Genomic DNA, 18,803 nt, shown 5'->3' with positions numbered 1-18,803 from the left:
GTGTGCCCATGGTAAAAGTGGCACACTTAATTCACACTGAGCCTTACCTTCTCTTGTGTCCAGATGCTATCTCTTCTTCTACCCAGGTCGTTCCAGCTTATGGTGTATTTTTGTGGTGATTGATTAAGTGACTCTCTAAAAGCAGACTCAATAGGTAATAACAATAAGATATGCCATTTACTGAAAACTTGCTATGCGTCAGGCATTTAGTTAACAAGTGTTAACATATTTTAAGATTTAATCCTTGTAATAATACTATGGGATCAGTATTATTTTTAATCTCCATTGTACAGATGAGGATATGGAGGCTGGGAGAGGTTAAATCCCTTGTTCAAGGTTATGTTGGTAGTAAGTGGGAGGAATGGTTTTTGGACCAGGTATCTGACTCCAGACTTACTTTTATGACCTTAACTCCAAATTCCTCTGAATGATGATGGGACGTTCCAGTTCTGGCTGTACTGCCCACAAATTTGTGACCTTGGACAAGTTACCTAGCCTCAGTGATCCCATCCGGGAATGGGCCAATCATTCCCACCTTGCAGGACTGTGATGTCTGTTAAATTGCACCTTATGTGTTGAGCACCTAGCTCAGTGCCCAGGGTAGCACAGTGCCATCCTAGGGCTGATTTGGGCAGTGAGGAGCTTGATGATCCTTTTCATAGGCCGACTTCTTCCCTGTCCTCCTGCTCCCCTTCCTAGCTCTTTCTGAATAGAGCTTTTTCTGGATCACCTTGGGTTAAGAACGTTTCACTTTGTCTCTGGTTCTAGGGAAACCATGTGGCCATCTGCTATGTTGGTGACCAAGCAGAAGCCTGGATCCGGAAGCCATCTGTGCTGCAGGAAATCCAGCTGGTGGGGTCCCTGCCCTGGGAGGAGACAAAGCATCACCGTTCTTTGGCCCTCATTGCCAGCTCCCCATTCCCACCTGGCCTGGGAGGGCCCCAGTCCACAGGAGCATGGGTGGAAAGCAGCTTCTCTTAACTTGGTTCACCATCCGTAGCCCCACCACAGCCCCAGCTTTAGAACTCAGACTTTTTGGCCTGACTCTGGCACCTGAGGCCTGGGATACCTCCTAACCTTGCTCATTTCCCTTAATTCTTCTTGGCCTTAATTCTGCATCTTTAGTCTTCCTATCTGTGATGGCTGCTCACCTCCCTTAAACCTGGTCCTCAGAGGAAGTCAGGTTCATGGGGTCTGACTTCTTGCTCCGAATCTGTGATCTGTTATGGCCCACACAGTGGCGTTGAGGCTATAAACACCAGGAGGCAGGGCTGGTTCTATTTACTATGACGTGATTTTAATTAATCCCTGTAGCTAAGGTCAGACTTTGACCTTCCTCTTGTTTATATGCCAGAGGCTGACTGTCTGGATTTGCTTCCCGTTCTGCCATTAACAAGTGGTAAGATCTTCAACATGTTACTTTAGCTTTTGGACATCAGTTTCCTCATCTGTAAAATGGGAGCAGTTAAAGTTCTTACCTCACAGGGTCTTTGGGAGAATTAACTGAAAGTCTATAAAGCACATAGTATAGTCCCTAGCACAGAAGACATACTATAATCTTATGCTGTTATTACCGTTATTATTTTCAGGTGTATGAATTGAGGCATGAAAACATTGTTCCCTTCTTTGGTGTTTGCATTGTCACTCAGTATTGCAAAAAAGGAAGTCTTAAGGTAAGTAAAATAGCAAATCTTACCTTAGGTTTGATTAGCTGCAGCTGGTGAAGAGCCTTATCAACGCTTTTGCCCCTTGGTCCGAGAACAGTTCCTCTGGTCTAATGGCAAGACCTGAATTGTCCTGTTGGGTTGCCTGCAGGGGATCAGATTAGCAGTGGAGTGGCTGAGTGTCCGGTTTCCTTTGTTCTGGATGGAAAGCGGCTGAGCTTGGTTTCAGCTCCTTAGCGGTCACAGCTACCCCTCCCTAAACTGCATTGCTGGGCCCACCCTGCCCATGGTAGGTGACCATCCACTTTATGTCAGGAACAAGGATGTGTTTGTAAATCTCAAGACTGTAACTTCCTCAACATTGAGTCAGATTACGATATTTCCTAAAATTTTTTCATCTCTGTCTTGGGTTGTATTCATTCTGATCAAAACCATCCAGTGTTTCAGAACCAAAGCCGTTGAACATATGGCGCTCACTGTGCTTCAGGTTGAATCACTGGTGCTGTTTTCAATAACTGTGCTTTTCAGGATGTTTTGCGAAATTCTGATACTGAAATGGATTGGATATTCAAGCTCTCATTTGCATAGGACATAGTCAATGTGAGTATGACATAAACTATTTTAAAGAACAAACACCATAGTGTTTTTGAATTGTTTTGTGTTGTGTATTAAATCAAGCCAGAATTTTCCCGAAAATTCTGGTCCTTCTCAGATCTCTTCTTTGAACAAAGTGATCCCACTACTACAATCTACCACTTCAAAAAAAAATATATACCACTTCAGTCAGATTTTCCATTCTTTTCTCTCCCCTTGATCTTAGGTAAATATCAACAGAGTAAAGTATTTTGTATCATTTGTTGGAAGGGAGGCTAGGTTTACCCAATCAGGAAATCATGGTATTTCCATTTCAGAACAGAGGTTTGTACTCAAAAGAAAATCTAATTACTAGACCATAAAGCAACTGGAGAGAGGATTCCGAATACTCCTTCTTTTTCCCGGGTCCTTTGTTCCTTTCCCAGAAAGTGGGGATCAGAGCCACAGTACCAGCAAGGCTGTCACACAGCAATATAGCGCTGCAGATTTAAATAAGCAGGCAGAATCTTTGCTTTGGGCAAAGAGGCCTGTGGTGGCAGTTTAAAAAGTGGATAGTAATAATAGTAATAGCTAAAATATATTTACTTTGGCCCCAAGACTTTCCAGTACCTCTATATATTAATTTACTCAATTTTCACAACAACATATAAGGTAGATCTATTGTTAGCCCCATTTCACAGGTGGGAGGTAAGTCAGTAGGGCCATGTCCGTGTGGACCTGAGGCTGATCTCTTCAACCTGGGCTAAAATGCAGCTGACCTTTCTAAACTCACTGCATCTGTTTTCACCATAGCAGGGAGGGCCAGTCCTTGGGTTGGGTTCTGGTGAGGAAGCCCCTCAGTGTGACAACAATCAGGGCTGGTACCATCTGTCAATCAACAGTCCATTCATCAACCAGTAGACTCCTGTGGGCAAGACCCAGCCTGCGTGTTGGGAGGGATGCAAAGGTGAAACAGAAGCTCTGCCCTTTGGGAGTATAGGGCCAGTGACTCACTGAGTGACTTTGACTTTCGGTCTCCTCTGTGGACCTCAGCCTCCGTGTAGGTGAATGGATGATGTTGGCCTGTTGATATCTAAAGGCTGGTCTTTCTTGAAGACTTAATTGCTCTTCATTTCTAAGAAGCTGAGTCTTGACGGCCTTGTGAGACTTTGACTTCCTAGGCCTTAAGGGGAAGTAATTTAGACAGAAACCGTCTTGTGATTGGGTCTCTTTGGATGACACTGAGCCAATACTGTTATTTCGGTAAACTCCACTGAGCATCTGTTAATGATTTATCTTACTCTGGGCACTTTGGCAGAAAGACAAGGACTTGTTTCTAAGTTTAAATGGCTTAAAATCTAGCTAGAGAAAAAAAATTGTCAGGAAATGGACATATAAAATGATTGAAGTGGCAGTGGCACAGTTCTGAAATAGACTGTGACGTGGCATCCTCTCCTACTCTGCTCTGATCTCCCTCCCTTCCCTGCCCTGCAAGCCCAGGGAAGTACTCCAGACTTCCAACGATCTGTCTCTTGCCCCATTGAAAAGAGCAGACATCATTTCTATTGGATGTGAAGAGAAAGCTAGTGAATTCTCCCCAAGGTGGGAATGCCCAATAGATTTAGCCTTTTCAGTTTGGGCATTTGTCTATTAAGAAGCATTAAGCCAAAAGTTTCTCTGGAGTAATGCTGGGGTGGGTGAGAATGATAATTAAAGGGGGGAAATCTCAGCCCTGTCTGGCGTAGCTCAGTGGATTGAGTGCGGGCTGCGAACCAGTGTCGCAGGTTTGATTCCCAGTAAGGGCACATGCCTGGGTTGCAGGCCACAGCCCCCAGCAACCGCACATTGATGTTTCTCTCTCTCTCTCTCTCTCTTTCTCCTTCCCCTCCCTCTCTAAAAATTAAAATAAATAAAATCTTAAAAAAAAGAAAAAAAAAGAAAAAGGGGGGAATCTCCTGAGTGACGTCAGCTACTCTAGGTCACTGAGTCTGTCCCTTACTCTATGCCAGAACGACAACTTGGAACCTTGTTTTGGAAGGATCACTTTTTCTTGAAATGAAGCATGCACACGATGGAACTGTGTAAGGAAGTCACAGTGAGCTAGGCTAAGGCACGTTGAGGCCCTTCAAGACCCATTACTGTGCCAGCATTCCTTGAAAGGGGACTTCAGGTGATTTCTTAGAGCTTTACCATGGGTGACTTTGACAGGAAGCCAGGCACTGGGCCGAGCCCTGGGGTCAGATTGTGCCTCTGGCCACCACAGACCAACCATAAGAACAGCTTCTCTCCTGGGGCCCATTTGACCGGAACCTCCTCCACACCAGGTATCAGAGAGATGCCGAGATGCCACAGACTTTTCAAAATAATGGAAGTGTATTGATTGAACACCTGATTTTGGTCAAACGTGATTCTGGTCAAGGAGGGCTCAGAGGAGTAAGGCTCCTTGTTCTGTCCCCAAGGAGACCAGCCATCTGGGGAAGGAGCTTTGGAGATATAATAGTCTTAAGTGAGAGATGGGTCTCCATTTCCAAGGAAGAGGAGTCTTGATGGATTAAGAGGAAGAAGGGCAGTTGACATAGAAGTTGTCTAGGGGGTTTTAGCCTGGCTCTGCTACTTACTGACCAGGTGACCTTAACCACCCTGAGCTTTGGTGTCCCTGTGAATAAAATACAGGTAACAGGAGTACCTACCTCACAGCATTGTGAGGATGAAAGTACGTAAAATGGTTAGAACCACGCCTACTTCATTAAAGGCATCCACTGAATGTTGTCAGCATTGGTAGGGCGAGTACTGTTACTGTTGCCACAGATAACTCCATTACTAGTACTAAAAAACATGCACTTTCTTATCTTATCCCTGTGGGATAAGCCTGCACTGTCCGGATATAGCAGCCACCAGCCCCATGTGACCATTGAACCCTGGCAATGTGACTCATCCAAATGAGATGTGCTCTATGTATAAAATAGATGCCAGATTTCAAAGACTTAGGAAAAAAAATAAATTATATAATATTTTTATGTTGGTTACATGTTAAATGATAATATGTTAATACATTGGGTTAAATAAGCTATGTTATTGAGCATAATTCTACCTGTTTAATGAGAAAGTTAAAATTGTACCAGTGGTTTGTATTATATTTCAAGTGGACGGTGCTCTGAGTAATTCACAATGAACTTATTAATTCATCAACTCCAATATTAATATAATATTCACTCCCTCTCATAGGGAAAGTGTGAGACTGAGCTGGGTAACGTAACCTGCCCAGCTGGTGGGAGGCAGATGGGGCTTGCAGTCCGTCTGTCTGTAGAGCTGGGCTGGGCTGCATTTCCTCCCCATCAACTACCAGAGAGCACAGACGTGGGACCCAGAGACAGGAGCCCTGGACCCCCTGCCCCCAACTTTCCAACAGGAAAATAAATGTAACTAGCGGGCAGGTAGGTGACAGAATCACCAAACGCATAACACCTGGCACATAAATCGTGCACCTCTCATCGTTCAGTTTGTTCTCCGACAATGTGCATGCACTCATGCATTTCTGTCAAGCTGGAAGAACAACCACCACACCAGAGAGGTATGTGCTGTCTCCCGGAGAGGACTACAGACCTAGGATTCTGAGTATGCCCAACAGGTGGTTTATGCCCTGTGGAAAGAGCTCTACTAATATCCCTGACGTCAGGGGGGATCGGTGGCGACCGGAATGTAAAATGTCTCATGCCCGGGGTTGGCCTGGCAGTAGTGAGGCAAGGGACAGTCGTGGGTGTCAGGGGCAGTCCTGGTGCATGGCGAGGTCTCTGTGAGGTCTGCGAGAACTCTGGATGGGACACAGGGCTCCCCAGATTTCAAGCCCCGACCTGGACAGTGAGTGCCTGGAGGAGCTCCGGAGAACTCTAGCTAGGCCCTTCCAGGTCCAGCTGAGCGGGTTGCGTGTCCCAAATGTGATTCACCTATATTTTCTCACAAAAACAAGCCACGCCGATGAAGGAATGCAGCCTCTTGATTTGGGGGGTAAGGGCAACGTCAGTGTGTTCTCTGTCCTATAAGTTTCCTTATTGCTTTCTGCATTCGCCTGTATTTCTAAGGCAGTATTGGCTGAGGGCTCCTGCCCAGCCTGTGACTCAGCCTGGCATCATCACTGAGGAAGAGGCGAGTCCCTGAGCTGGTGCCCAGGAGGCCCAAGGACCCCGTCTCTGGGTGCAGCAGTCCATTCGGGAGCCCTCCACACCTTCCTCCTTGCTGGAACATGGACGGCCAGTGCTTCCTCGTGGCCACGCCCATGGGCGACCTTCCCCCTTCTCCGCTGGGCTTGAGATTCATTTGAACCTGGCTGTTCTTGCATAAGGCTGTTAGGAGAATCAGATGCCCTTTGACCCAGCCTCCTCTTCCTCTACAATCACCCAGGGTGCTGGACATGGCAAAATCCAGTGGTTTCGAAGAAGCTGGGCTTCGCAGGCAGCCCAGTCTGGGTTCGTATCCCAGCTCTGTCCCCACTCCTTGGGAGCCGTTTAAGACCCTAAGTTTCCTCATTATGAAACAAAGGAGGAGAATATTAACCTACTCAGAAAAGGCTAAGTGGGATGTGATGTATAAGGTACACTGTTCCCAGGACTTCCGTGCACATTTCAGAGTATCTCCAAAGAAAGGCTTAGGGTTACCTGTCTGCTCATCACAAATCCACATTGCACTCTGGATGTCCATGGAGCCTTGTGGCTAAAATGAAGTAATCACTTCTCACTCTCTACCCTCCATAGGCTTTTTTTTTTTAATCAGCAAAGGAGCAGTTGGTCAGGGGCCTGGACTTGGGAGTCACACTGCAGAATGCCCAGTCCAGCTCCACTGCCGGCTGGCTGTGTGACCTGGGCCAAGGTCATTTCTCCCTTTTCCCATCCGTAAAATGAGGTTGACGAGAGGATCGCCCGCCTGCGAGAGTCCCTAGGGGTTACATGAGCTAGGTGAAGTAAGGGACTTAGGATGCTACCTGGCATATGGTTAGCACTCTAAACCTAAAACAAAACAATACAAAACAACAACAACAACAAAACAGACCTGGTAAAAGCCTTGAGAAAGGGCACTGTCATTTCACTGTTCCTCCGAAACCTCTAGGCTGAGGCAGGTGTGAGGAGGTGCCCTGGGCTGACGCAGGTTCATCGGCTCTGCGACAGCCCTGTACCTGTGACGTGCTGAGGCTGTCGGTCCTCTGCTAGTTCCCAAACAAAATACTCTGAAAATAAATGATTCAGAGATTCAGATTAAAGATGTAGAGGGACTTGATGTCAGTATTGTGAGTCCTAGAAACTGGCTTTCTCATCAGGCCGTTGAGGAAGGTAAGGAAATGAAAACCCTCTATCTCCCTCTATCTCCCAGCAGTTGGGGTTGGCTTCTGAACTGCAGTTGGTCATTTTCCCTTAGCCTCTGCGTCCCCACTCCCAGGTCCGCCCTTGGAAACACCAGGGAAATGCAAACGTCCGCCTCCTGGCTCGTGTTTCAGACACGACAGTTCTCATTTTCCAACCTGATCTCTCTGTCTCCCCGGCCTTCCCAAGCCATGGTTTCCCTCCCCGACTCCAGGCTTTTCCTCCAGGCTTTTCTTCCAACCCTTCTCCGCCCATGGGAAGACCCCCCCCACTGCCTCCGCACTCCACCCCCCCCTTGCTGAGGGAGAACTATCACTGCCTTTCTGTTTAAAAATTAAGTTTTTGGGGGTGACGCCGTTTAATAACACTATGTAAGTTTCAGATGTGCAGTTTTATAACACATCGTCTGTATACTGCATTGGGGGTTCACTACCCAAAGTCCGGTCTCCCTCCGTCCCCATGTATTCGACCCCCTTTACCCTCTTTGTCTTACCCCCGCCTCCTTTCCCTCTGGTCACCGTCATACGTACTGGTGTCGGTGTCTGTGAGTTTGTTCGTTCATTCGTTGCTTTCTATTTTACATCCCACATACGAGCGGGAGCACCTGGGTCTTGTCCTTCTCTGTCTGACTTATTTCACTTAATGTGATACTCTCAAGATCCATCCGTGTTCTCACAAATGGCATATTTCATGTTCTATGGCTGAGTAGTATCCCGTTATATACACGGGCCACATCTTCTTTATCCCGTCATTCACTGAGGGACACCCAGGTTGTTTCCAGGTCTTGGCTACTATATCATTGCCTTTCTGACTCACTTCCCTTGGTAAGCATTTCCAATTAGTTACATATTCTTTATCGTATTTACACACATTTCATTATCATTGAAGTGGATATTTACTTTGTGTCATGCTCCATGTCTGCTGTCTCATGTGCTTTATCACATCTAATTTCCACAGCCGCCCTGTGGAGTAGGGTTCATTGCCATTGCCATTTTAACAAGAAGACTGAGGCTGACTGAGATAAGGTAACATGCCCTCTCCTGAGTGGTAGAGCTGGGATTTGAACTCAGGAGCCTGGCCACTAGGCTGTATTTGTTTGAAGATGGTCTTGCCTTCATGGTTCCACAGTGAGGGACTAGACATTGTTTTCTTCTCTTTGAGCGTCTGTGACCTGGTTGACTTCTTAGGGGAGGGGCTGTGCCAGTGATTCTTGGACAAATGAACAGAGTAGCTACACCGCCCACCCTGGGTCTGTGCGTCTGTGTTCCTTTCCGCCCGTCTCCGCTTCCCCTGGTGTCCACCGGCACCTGCTCTGATTCACTTGCTCGTCTGCACCCTCCCAGGGCATGCTGTTCCTTCATAGGAGCCCACTGAGGTCCCATGGAAACCTGAAGCCTTCCAGCTGCCTGGTGGACGGTCGGATGCAGGTGAAGCTGTCGGGGTTTGGGCTGTGGGAGCTCAAGTATGGCCAGACATATGGAACCTATGAGAAAACGGCGGACCACTCAGGTAACCACGGGCAGGTCTTGGACCCACTAGCTATGGACAGAGTGGTAAGGAGGCTCCTTGCCCCACTTCCGCCTCCTGACGCTCGTGGGCACCTTCCTTTGGAGCCGGCGGCGTGGGGCTGCTCTGCTCGCCCAGGGCGACGAGAACAGATGGCAGGGGCCGCTGGGGTGATGTCTGAGTTGGGAGAACTAGCCGTGGTCCCAGCTCAGCTGGGCGACCTGAAACGAGCCGCTGTCCTTGTCTGTAGTCCTCTCTGTCCCATCACATCTTCCTGCCCTCTCAGCGTGGAGTGACGATCCGCCACGCACTTTGAGGATGAAGAGTTTAGCAGTTCTCTGTTCTCTCTGTGTTTCCGTATCACTTGGGAAGCTTTTAAAAATATGTAGGGCAGACAACTGTACTTGAACAATTAAAAAAAAAAATACTTAGGGACTGGGTCCCACCCAACATCCACTGCGTCAGAAGGTGGGGCCTGGGCATCGTAGTGTTTTTAAGAGCTCCCAGGTGGTTCTGGTAAGACCCACCGTCGGAGTCCACCCCTCCTTCTCATGAGAGCGGCTGAGGCTCGGGCACTCTTCCTGCATGTCCAGAGTTAGCTGAGTGCTCTTGAGTCTCACCCCGCACGTGACCAGGCCCTGTTGAGCCCAGAGCCCTCAGCGCTGACCCCCTCTCCCTGGAGCAGCACGTGGCCGACCCCCTCTCCCTGGAGCAGCACGTGGCCGACCCCCTCTCCCTGGAGCAGCACGTGGCCGACCCCCTCTCCCTGGAGCAGCACGTGGCCAGCAGCTCTGCTGAGCGTGTGTGGGAGGTTCTGTAACAGGGGGTAGGATGTGTCCTCCAGAGGAAGACATGGGGCAATTCAAAGACCTGCCAGGTCCTACTTCTCCATCTTCTGATATATTTTGTTTTAATAATTATAACCTATAAAATATAAACCTATACACCTCATTGCAAATAAAGGTAAGTGCGTAAAATATTCAGAATAGGTAAATCTGGAGACTGGTGGTTTTCAGGGACTGGGGATAGAGAGGAGGAGGAGGGAGAAACTGCTTCATGGGCACGGGGTTTTACTTCGGGTGATGGAGATGTTTCGGAACTGGATAGAGGTGGTGGTTACACAGCATCGTGAATGTACCAAATGCCACTAAATTGTTCATTTTAAACTGACTCATTTTATGTCATGTAAGCAATTCAGAAACAGAAAAGAACAAGAAAAACACCTGTCACTGCAGAGCCATGAGTTAACCTGTTAGCCTGTTAACCTGGTAGTGCCCGTTCTTCCTGGTTATTTTCTCTGTAGTCACACACTCGGACCCCTCGTCGCCCTTGAAGTCAGGCTCCCTGGGGGCTGACTTCTCAGGGGCTAGATGCTTTCAGGGTGGCTTTCTGGTTCTTCCCGGAAGCCCCCTCACTGCAGGCCATCGTCTCGCTGCTTTGCAGAGCTCTATTGGGCCGCCCCAGAGCTGCTGCGGCCCCCAGAGGCGCCCGGTCGGGCACCCCCAAGGGAGACGTTTACAGCTTTGCCATTCTGATGAGGGAGCTGATTCACCAGCATGACCGCTGGCCTTTCGATGACCTTGATGAGACACCGGATGGTGAGGCGGGGAGCGTGTGCTGGGCAGGCTTTGGTTGTCAGGGTTAGTTTGTAAAGGCTTGTTTTATTGATTGTTTTATTAGATGTGTATTAATTTACACTTTATTGCACTTATTTTTTAATTCATTTTTTAAAGATTTTATTTATTTCTTTATTTTTAGAGAGTGAAGGGACGGAGATAGAGAGAGAAAGAGAGAAACATCAATATGCGGTTGCTAGGAGTCATGGCCTACAACCCAGGCATGTGTGACTGGGAATCGAACCTGCGACACTTTGGTTCACAGTCCGAGCTCAATCCACTGAGCTACGCCAGCCAGGGCTCATTTTTTACAAGAATTAGAAAACAATTGCAATTTGATTTTGAAAATCAAGGAACTCAGAATTACTTAAAAAATGTGTAACATTGTGCTGCTGCTCCACACAATATCCTTCCCTGGCTTCCCCTCTGCAGAGTGAACACTAAGCCCCGACAATGGCCTGCACGACCGCCAGACGCCTCTAAGCCAGCCTGGGTGACCTACGTTTGTGTCCCAGGGCCACCATAATAAATTCCCACAAGCTTACAGCCTGGCTTGAGACACAGAAATTTATTCTCTCATTGTTCCAGAGGCTAGACATCCAAACTCAAGGTTCAGCAGGGTTGTGCTTCCTCTGGAAGCTCAAGGGTCGATCCATCCTTGCTCCTTCCAGTGTTTGGTGGCCACCTGCCTTCGTGGGCTGGAGGCCACTTGGCTCCAGTCTGCCCCCGTCTCCACATGGACCCCTCCTCGAAGTCTCTCTCTGCTGCCTGCCCCCTATAAGGACACTTGCCATCGGATTAGGGTCCCCCTGGATAATCCAAGATGATCTCCTCAATCCAAGACAATTATATTTGCAAAGATCTATTTTTTTTTCTCAAATAAGGTCGCAGTCCCAGGTTCTGGGGCTTAGAACACGGCCAGGTGTCTTTGGGGACCACCATTCAGCCCACTACCCCTTCCTAAGTCCACCTCCCTCCCACGCTTTTCCTTTCAATCGCACCAGCCGAGCTCCTGGGCCTCCGCGTGCCTGACGTACTTTCGCCCAAGAGCCTTTGCACATGCTGTTCCCTCTGCCCGAGTATCTCTTGCCTTATATTTGCATATGCAAATTTGCCTCATTCTTTCTTAAAGACTACACAATTTTTCATCGTAGGGATGTGCCATATATTGTTGATTGATACACATCTCAGTTCTTAGCCATTTTTTTGCTGTTACAAATTGCTGCGATGAGCATCCTTGAACCTTTGTGGACATATGTGAATGTTTCTTCAGGATAGATGTCTGTCCATGAGTGTGAATAAATAAATGCATTTAAAACATATTTAATTTTTTTTTGGTAAATACTGCCCAGTTGTACACAAAGGGTATATTCAGGCTTTTTTGTTGGGGGGGGGGTGGGTAGGTTATCTCAACACATTCCACCAGAGAAATTAAGGGTAAAATTGGTAGGAAACGGAGGAAATTTGATCAAGATTGGAAAAATGTAACCCCTTGGAACTGTTGTTATTTTGCACCCTGGCTGCACATTGGAATTACACGGGGAGCCTGGGTGACTACTGGTGCCCGGCTCTCTGCCCCAGGGGCTCTGGCGCCTGCCCGGGAAGCAGGGTGTTAAAGCCCCCAGGTGATGCCAACCTGCCACCCAGGCCCAGAACGCTGTCTTGGGGGGGACGATAGGGACGTGCATGTGTGTGTGTGTGTGTGCGCACACCCGCACGTGTGAGTTTCTGTGGACACCAAGCCCAGCTTCCTCTCTGATTTGTTTTTCCTTTTTTCCTCCTTGCCTGCCGTCTGCAGTCCATCCCCAATGGCCTCACTCAAGTCGCATCTTTAGATCACCATGCATTCCTGGGAGCCTTTCTCAAGTCAGGAGGCTTTCTGAATGTATGCAGTTGCTTCGGAAGGAGATTCCAGCTTCTAATTTATGGCAAAATGAAGCAGAGGGGAGACTAATCCAAAAAGGTTAATCCAAGATCCAGGTGCATCTGACTTGGGAAACAAGCAGCTGCACAGGTCTTCCCAGGCTGAGCCCAGGGGGAGCCCGCCTACCGTGCTCAGCTCAGCTGCCCTCCCCCTGTCCCTGCCGGGGTGGGGGTAAGAAGGCTGAGGACAGGAGGGATACTTCCTCCTAGGGTAGTCCTCTGCTCCTAAAGTTAAATGAGAGCCGGCCACATGGGCGTGTGTATACACAGGACTGCAACCAGGAAAAGTACAGCATGTGCCTCCTTTATGGACCAACACACTCCTGCCATTATAACTTCTCATCCTTCCCTACAGATCATCCCGTGTGCTGGGAGCTGAATAAGTAATGACTCTTCATGCACACTAGACCAGAGGCTCTCAGACGCTGGTGGGCATCAGTGTTGCCTGGTTTGTTAAAACAGAACTCTGGGCCCCACACTCAGGGTTTCTGACTCAGTAGGTCTGGGGTGGAAGCTGAGTGTTTGCATTTATGTCAGGTTCCCAGGAGGTGCCGAAAAGCCCCAGCTGGTGAAGCACCGGTGTGGTCCCTGGACCCACAGCAGCAGCTGCATCATCTGGGGACTTGTTAGAAATGCGCATTTTCAGGCCCCGATCTAGAACTTGCGATGTGGAAACTGTGGAGGTGGGTCTGGAGTCTGTGTTTTAACAAGCCGCCTGCCAGGGGTTTCTGATGTACGTGTATACTAACTTGCATGTATATGTGCAAGTATACCTATATCTACCCAGCTGTATTCATATTAAGCTGACCGCGAGCTCATGCTGACATCTCCAATGTCATTACCACACGATTCATTTCCTCTGGTCTCCCCCATCGCTTACCCACAACCTCCCTTTGCAGCAGAGGCCCTGGCTCCCTCCATCCATTTACTGACTTGTTCAATCCGATATGCGTGGGCAACACTCTAAGCCTTGTTGATCTGTGCCCCGTGAGCCGCCTTCCCACCAACAGGAATGTAGTCATTGTGAACAGTTCCTTTCATCTTCAGTCTTACCCTCTCCAGTCATGTCAGAAGCTTCTTGAGTCAGCGCTTCCCCGACCTGCGCCCCCTCCAGTGAGGCTCTGTCACCCGTGGGTAATGCAGTTAGGCTGTTGTGTGGTGAGTCCGCATGCTGCCTTGGCACCGTCCAGTCTCCCAGCTGACAGATTCTCTTTAAATTAGCAGCCTTTCAGGTTCACTCTTCATGCTGCAAAGTTCTATGGGCTTTGGCAAGTAGGTAGTGTTCTGTATCGACCATTACAGTACTATACAGAATAGTTTCATCACCCTGAGAACAATTCTGGTCCTTCTTCACGGATTCAACCCTTTCTCCTCCCCAGACTCCTGGCCGCCTTCGATCTGTTTTCTGTCTCCGTAACTTTGTCTTTCCCAGGAGATCATGTAAACAGAATTGTACAGGATCTAGCTTTTACAGACTAGCTTCTTATACTTAATAATACACATTGGAGATTCATCCATATTGTTGCACCTTACAGTATTTCCATGCCAAAACATACGTACATGGTTCTTGAAATATTTCCTTTACGAAACCTGGTTAAGCAGAATAGTTAATACATTTTGGTAGAAGTCAGTGAGAAAATGAAGCATGTTTACACAGTTGGACATAGTAAGGACACGTAGGTAACATTTATTATTTGTTAAAATGTCTTTTATGTAACATTTACAGAACACAACATTGTATATAGCACTTTGGGGATTTCTAATATGAAATAGCTTGTACACTTCTGAAATTATACAGAGATATGCTTCACTTTAAGAAAAGTTTTATTAGAAAGAAAATGAAAAACTAGGGGTTACTTACCCCTAGTAAGGGGTTAATCAGGGGTTACTTACATGATTTTCATTTAGATTCCTCATTTTTTCAGGAGGATTCAGGATACTGTAAAATACTCAGACTTCTCTGAAATTCTAATCTGTTCAATCTACTTGGAAACGCAGTTTACAGATTCAGGAGCACATCTGTTTAAAGTGAAGTGTACTGAGTGGCACAAAGTACCGACATTGGCCTCTCTCAACCCAACACGAATTCCAGAAATCATCCGCGGAGTCAGAGACCCCACGCTCCAGGCCCCCTCCGACCCTCCCTGTTGGAGGAGAAGGGCGGTGAGAAGATCGCGGCTCTGGTGAGGACGTGCTGGGATGCGTCTCTGGAGAAGAGGCCCCGTTCGGTTCCATCAAGAGAATCCTACGAGACGCCAGCCCCGAAGGGTGAGTTAGGTGTGCGGTAGATGTTTCCTCCGAACTATTTATCCGTTAGAATTTGGAAACTGGCTGTGGGTGGTTCTGACTCCCTCCCTCATCTGCTCACTCAGTCCCTACCACATGCAAAGCACTGTGCTACGTGTTGGTGAAAGTGGACTGATAAATTCTGCCTTTTTTCACAAGTGTCACGAAAATGGGGCACACTTCCGTTGCCCTCCTTTGTCCACGCCAGACATCGCTAACCCGCCAAGGCCAATTCCTGGGGTGACCTGTGACCCGGCCTCAGAATCTTTTTCAAACCACTGTCCGCAGGGTCAGGACGATACAATCTGGACCGGACTATGCGATAATGGATCATACGCCAACCTTAAAGCAGGGTATTGAGTTACAGTTTTCATGCCTCCCCATTTTCGCAATAGTAACTTGCTTCAGACCAGGACGATTGTATCGTCTTTTGCCGCACTGACCATAGGAAGGCACAGATGTGCTAGAAGGAGCTCGAGTCGGTCGAGGAAGCCCTGTGCGTCTACTCCCAATGTTGCACTCGCAACACAACAGCCCTGCATTCTGCATTCCCCACCTAGAATATTTTTAAATGCTATGTGCTGGGTCAGTTGGTATGTCTTGACATTTTACCCGGAAAATGTGGTCCCCAATGTCAAGGTGAATGCATTTCCCATGCGAGCCTCAGTCTCCTCTTCTGAAAGATGAGGAATTTAAATTTCTCTGAAGATCCTTCTGAAATAAGAGTCTATAGGATCTAGAAGTGTCCTTTATGTCTGTCATGTGAAAAGAAAATAATCACCTGTCCTAAAATCTACATTTTTGACTGGCTGCGATAGTGGTGTGAAGCATGATGGGAAGTGGGGGAGGCCAGCACAGGCCACTGCTTGCTGGGGTCCAGACACGGCCCTGGGTGCTCTGTAGCCAGGATCCCCCCCAAATCCTTCGAACAACCCAGCAGGATATGTATCATTGTCCTCACAGCCCAGAGGAAGAAACCGAGGTTCAGAGGAATAAAGGGCGCAGATCAAGGTCACGGAGCTGGGGAAGGGCAGGCTCTGTCCTGCCACCTGGCCTCACTGCCAGCGCCCCTCCACTGCTGTCCGTGGGCAACCCGCAAAGGGGAGACCTTCTGGGCCAGTCATTCTCTTGGAAAGTGTGGTTGGAAGCAGTGCTCCACTGTGGTCCTAAAGCTCCTGGAAAACTCCGTTAATGTCTGGGTTCTTTTAAAGCCACATGAGATGCTAGACAGTATGGTGAGCGAGCCGGAAGTGTACGCCAGCACCTGGAGGAGGTGGTGGAGGAGAGGACCAACCAGCTGATGGCGGAGAAGGGGAAGGTGGATAAGCTCCTGTCCACAGTCCTGCCCAGATTTTCCGGAGAACCGGGGCTTTTCACAAAAGGACCCAGGAAGCAACAGCACCACCTCCTAAGAGGTTCCCAATGGAGAGAATATTTTCTTTGTTCTTTTTTCCAAGAGCCCATCAGGGCCCTTTAAAATGGGTCGGGCACTTGGCGTGGAGTTCGGTGCACCCTGCAAAGGGAGGTGGCGACGCTGGTCCTGGAGCCCATAGGTAGTGTAGGTCCTGTATTTTGTGGTTTTTAATTTTTTCTGTAACTTTCATTTATTTCTTTTTATCTGCAGTCAGGTGTTTTTTTATGTACTTGAGCTGCTTTGCTTAGTCTTCATGCTCTCAGTCTTTAAAATACATGCTACCTACAAACTCCCAACATGAGATGTTTTTCTTTCGGTTCATTCATTCATGTATGTCAAATGACTACAAAATCCATGCACTGAGTGTCCCAGTTAAGAATGAGGGTTTTTGGAGACAGTTTTTTAATAGTCATCTATTTATTGCATTGTGTGTTCACCCCCTCAAGGCAGAGGGCCAAGGGAGGATAAATGGTGACGGAAGGGAGACTTGACTTGGGGTGATGAGAACCTAGGTCTTTCACGGGGTGGATGGTGGGTGCACCAACAGGAGGGCGACCACTAGATGGCGATCTAGTTCCACGCATCCAGTCAATTGCTACCTTCCTGGTATTTCAGTTGTATATTCCAAACTTTGGCACAATGCAATATACACCCATGACTTTAGATTCAAAACCTGCTTTCTTATGGACTCTATTTTCACCTGTGCACTCCCTAAACCCTTGGAGGAAGCAATGCTGTTAAAATTTCTGCACCTTCCTACGTGTCTCCAGCAAAGGAATGGGGTCGAGGATTGCAATGTGTCAATGTGAGCCTGGTTGATTGAAGTAAAAATATTGATTTATGGATTTCTGAATGCTTACATTTGCTTCCACATCTGCAGACCGAGTCTTTATAATCAAACTCTGTAACCACAGGGGAAAATAAAGTACCCTCCAGGAGAAAAATATTTTGGTAAAGGCATGTATGTGACCTGTTCCACCCCTACCCCAATTAAAATGTCTCTTTTGGCAAAATGCAGGTGGAAAAACAGGTGTCAAAAGAACCCCTTTAGATGGTGGATTTTGCTCCTCAAAAACCTAACCCACTGAAGAAGCAAAAGGATCTACCAGGGTGACTTGGGGGGGGGGGGTCTGTCGGCGCCATGAATGTGACACTGTTAAATAACGATCCTTTTCTCTGCTTGCAGCTCCATTGAGAGCAGCTCAAGGCTGGACGAGCCGTGGAACCTGAGCATTTTGAGTCTGTGACCATCTTTTTCTCTGACATTGTTGGGTTCACGACACTCTGTTCTCTCAGCTCCCCCTTGCAAGTTGTGAAGCTCCTTAAGGACCTCTACAGTGTATTCGATAGCATCGGTAAACTTCGCGGTGTGTACAAGGTGAGCCCCGCCCCCTGGCGGGCGGAGGGAGGACGTTCTGGTCCAAGACGCCGGCCAGGAGAGGGGCTCCGCTTCCGGCCGGCAGTCTGTCTGTTTTCACGGCAGAAACTCAGTATTTTCTTCCTGTTTGTTTTCTTGGAAAAGGGCTTGATTAATCACAGATGTGTGTCCTTGTCAAGAAGCCTCCGTTGTTTCTTCTGTTTCCTTCCATTATTTCATCCCACGGTAAACTCATTGCTAAGAGAGGCATTGACCTACTGGGCCAGTCCCTCTCTTTCCCTCCTGAGTATATTGCCTGCAGGTTCAGAGAGACTCGGGGGGTTCACTCTTCTTTAAAGGTTGTCTTTGGACCTTGTGTGGGTCTTGCTGCTGTTACTGCGATCCTTAGCAATTCAGAGGAAGATAGCTTCCCACGTTTCCACTCTCAGACTCCTAGCTAAAGGGGAGGCACCAACCCCCTCCCTGCCCGGTGCTACTCTGGGGGTGTAGGAGCAGGTCACCTGGAGAAAGCTGATGGCAGGCTAGAACAACAAAAACCGAATAAGTGCCTTCATTCAGGCGGTGCTGATGATGGCCACTTGTGTTTCTGACTTTTCAGGCGAGGCCGGATCATGGCCCATGTTCACACATGCCTGGTGGGCCGCCACAGAGCTCCAGTCTGACTATGATTCTAGCGCTCTGATGTGGCCCCAGGGCCAGAGAGATTCAGGGGGCGGTGTAGTCATGTTCCTCAGTGACGTGTCCTCAGTGATTGGCCTCCAGGGTTCCTCAGAGATGTTCCCTCTGTGCAGGAGGAAGGAAAGGGTGGTATGGGTAATCTCAAAGAGCAGATCACACCCCCCCACAACAGGACCCGTCTGGGTCAGGAGGCCTCCCCTGGGGTTTCCTGCTGCTAGTGCCGTCTGCTCAGCTGAGCTCTGCACGTGAGAATCTAAAGTCAGTTTGTGTTCTAAAGGATGTGCTTGTGGTGCGGAGAGGCAGCCTAGAAGCCCTTCGGCTTGTGCACTACTTGACTCTATAATTTCATGGTACCCAGGGGACGGAGGTGGTCAGACCACCTGCTAAAGCCTGAGATGCCACCTTTACCACATT

General features: G+C 48.3%; 1 protein-coding gene across 1 annotated transcript in view; it reads left to right on the top strand.

Moving 5' to 3' along the window:
- The window catches only part of LOC123829044 (guanylate cyclase 2G-like), a 47,555-nt gene that overhangs the window by 20,215 nt on the left and 8,537 nt on the right, over positions 1-18,803 (top strand). Inside the window, 11 exon segments of the mRNA XM_045854522.1 lie at positions 767-852; positions 1,590-1,673; positions 2,193-2,264; positions 8,932-9,097; positions 10,538-10,582; positions 10,585-10,708; positions 14,741-14,853; positions 14,856-14,917; positions 16,140-16,176; positions 16,179-16,277; positions 17,527-17,711. Coding sequence (XP_045710478.1) covers positions 767-852; positions 1,590-1,673; positions 2,193-2,264; positions 8,932-9,097; positions 10,538-10,582; positions 10,585-10,708; positions 14,741-14,853; positions 14,856-14,917; positions 16,140-16,176; positions 16,179-16,277; positions 17,527-17,711 — 1,073 coding nt within the window.

The sequence above is a fragment of the Phyllostomus hastatus genome, unplaced genomic scaffold (genome assembly GCF_019186645.2).
Source record: "Phyllostomus hastatus isolate PE091 unplaced genomic scaffold, TTU_PhHast_1.1 phas_scaffold_1066, whole genome shotgun sequence".
NCBI lineage: Eukaryota > Metazoa > Chordata > Mammalia > Chiroptera > Phyllostomidae > Phyllostomus > Phyllostomus hastatus.
Note: the sequence above shows the minus strand (reverse complement) of the source record. Positions and strands in the feature narration are given on the sequence as shown.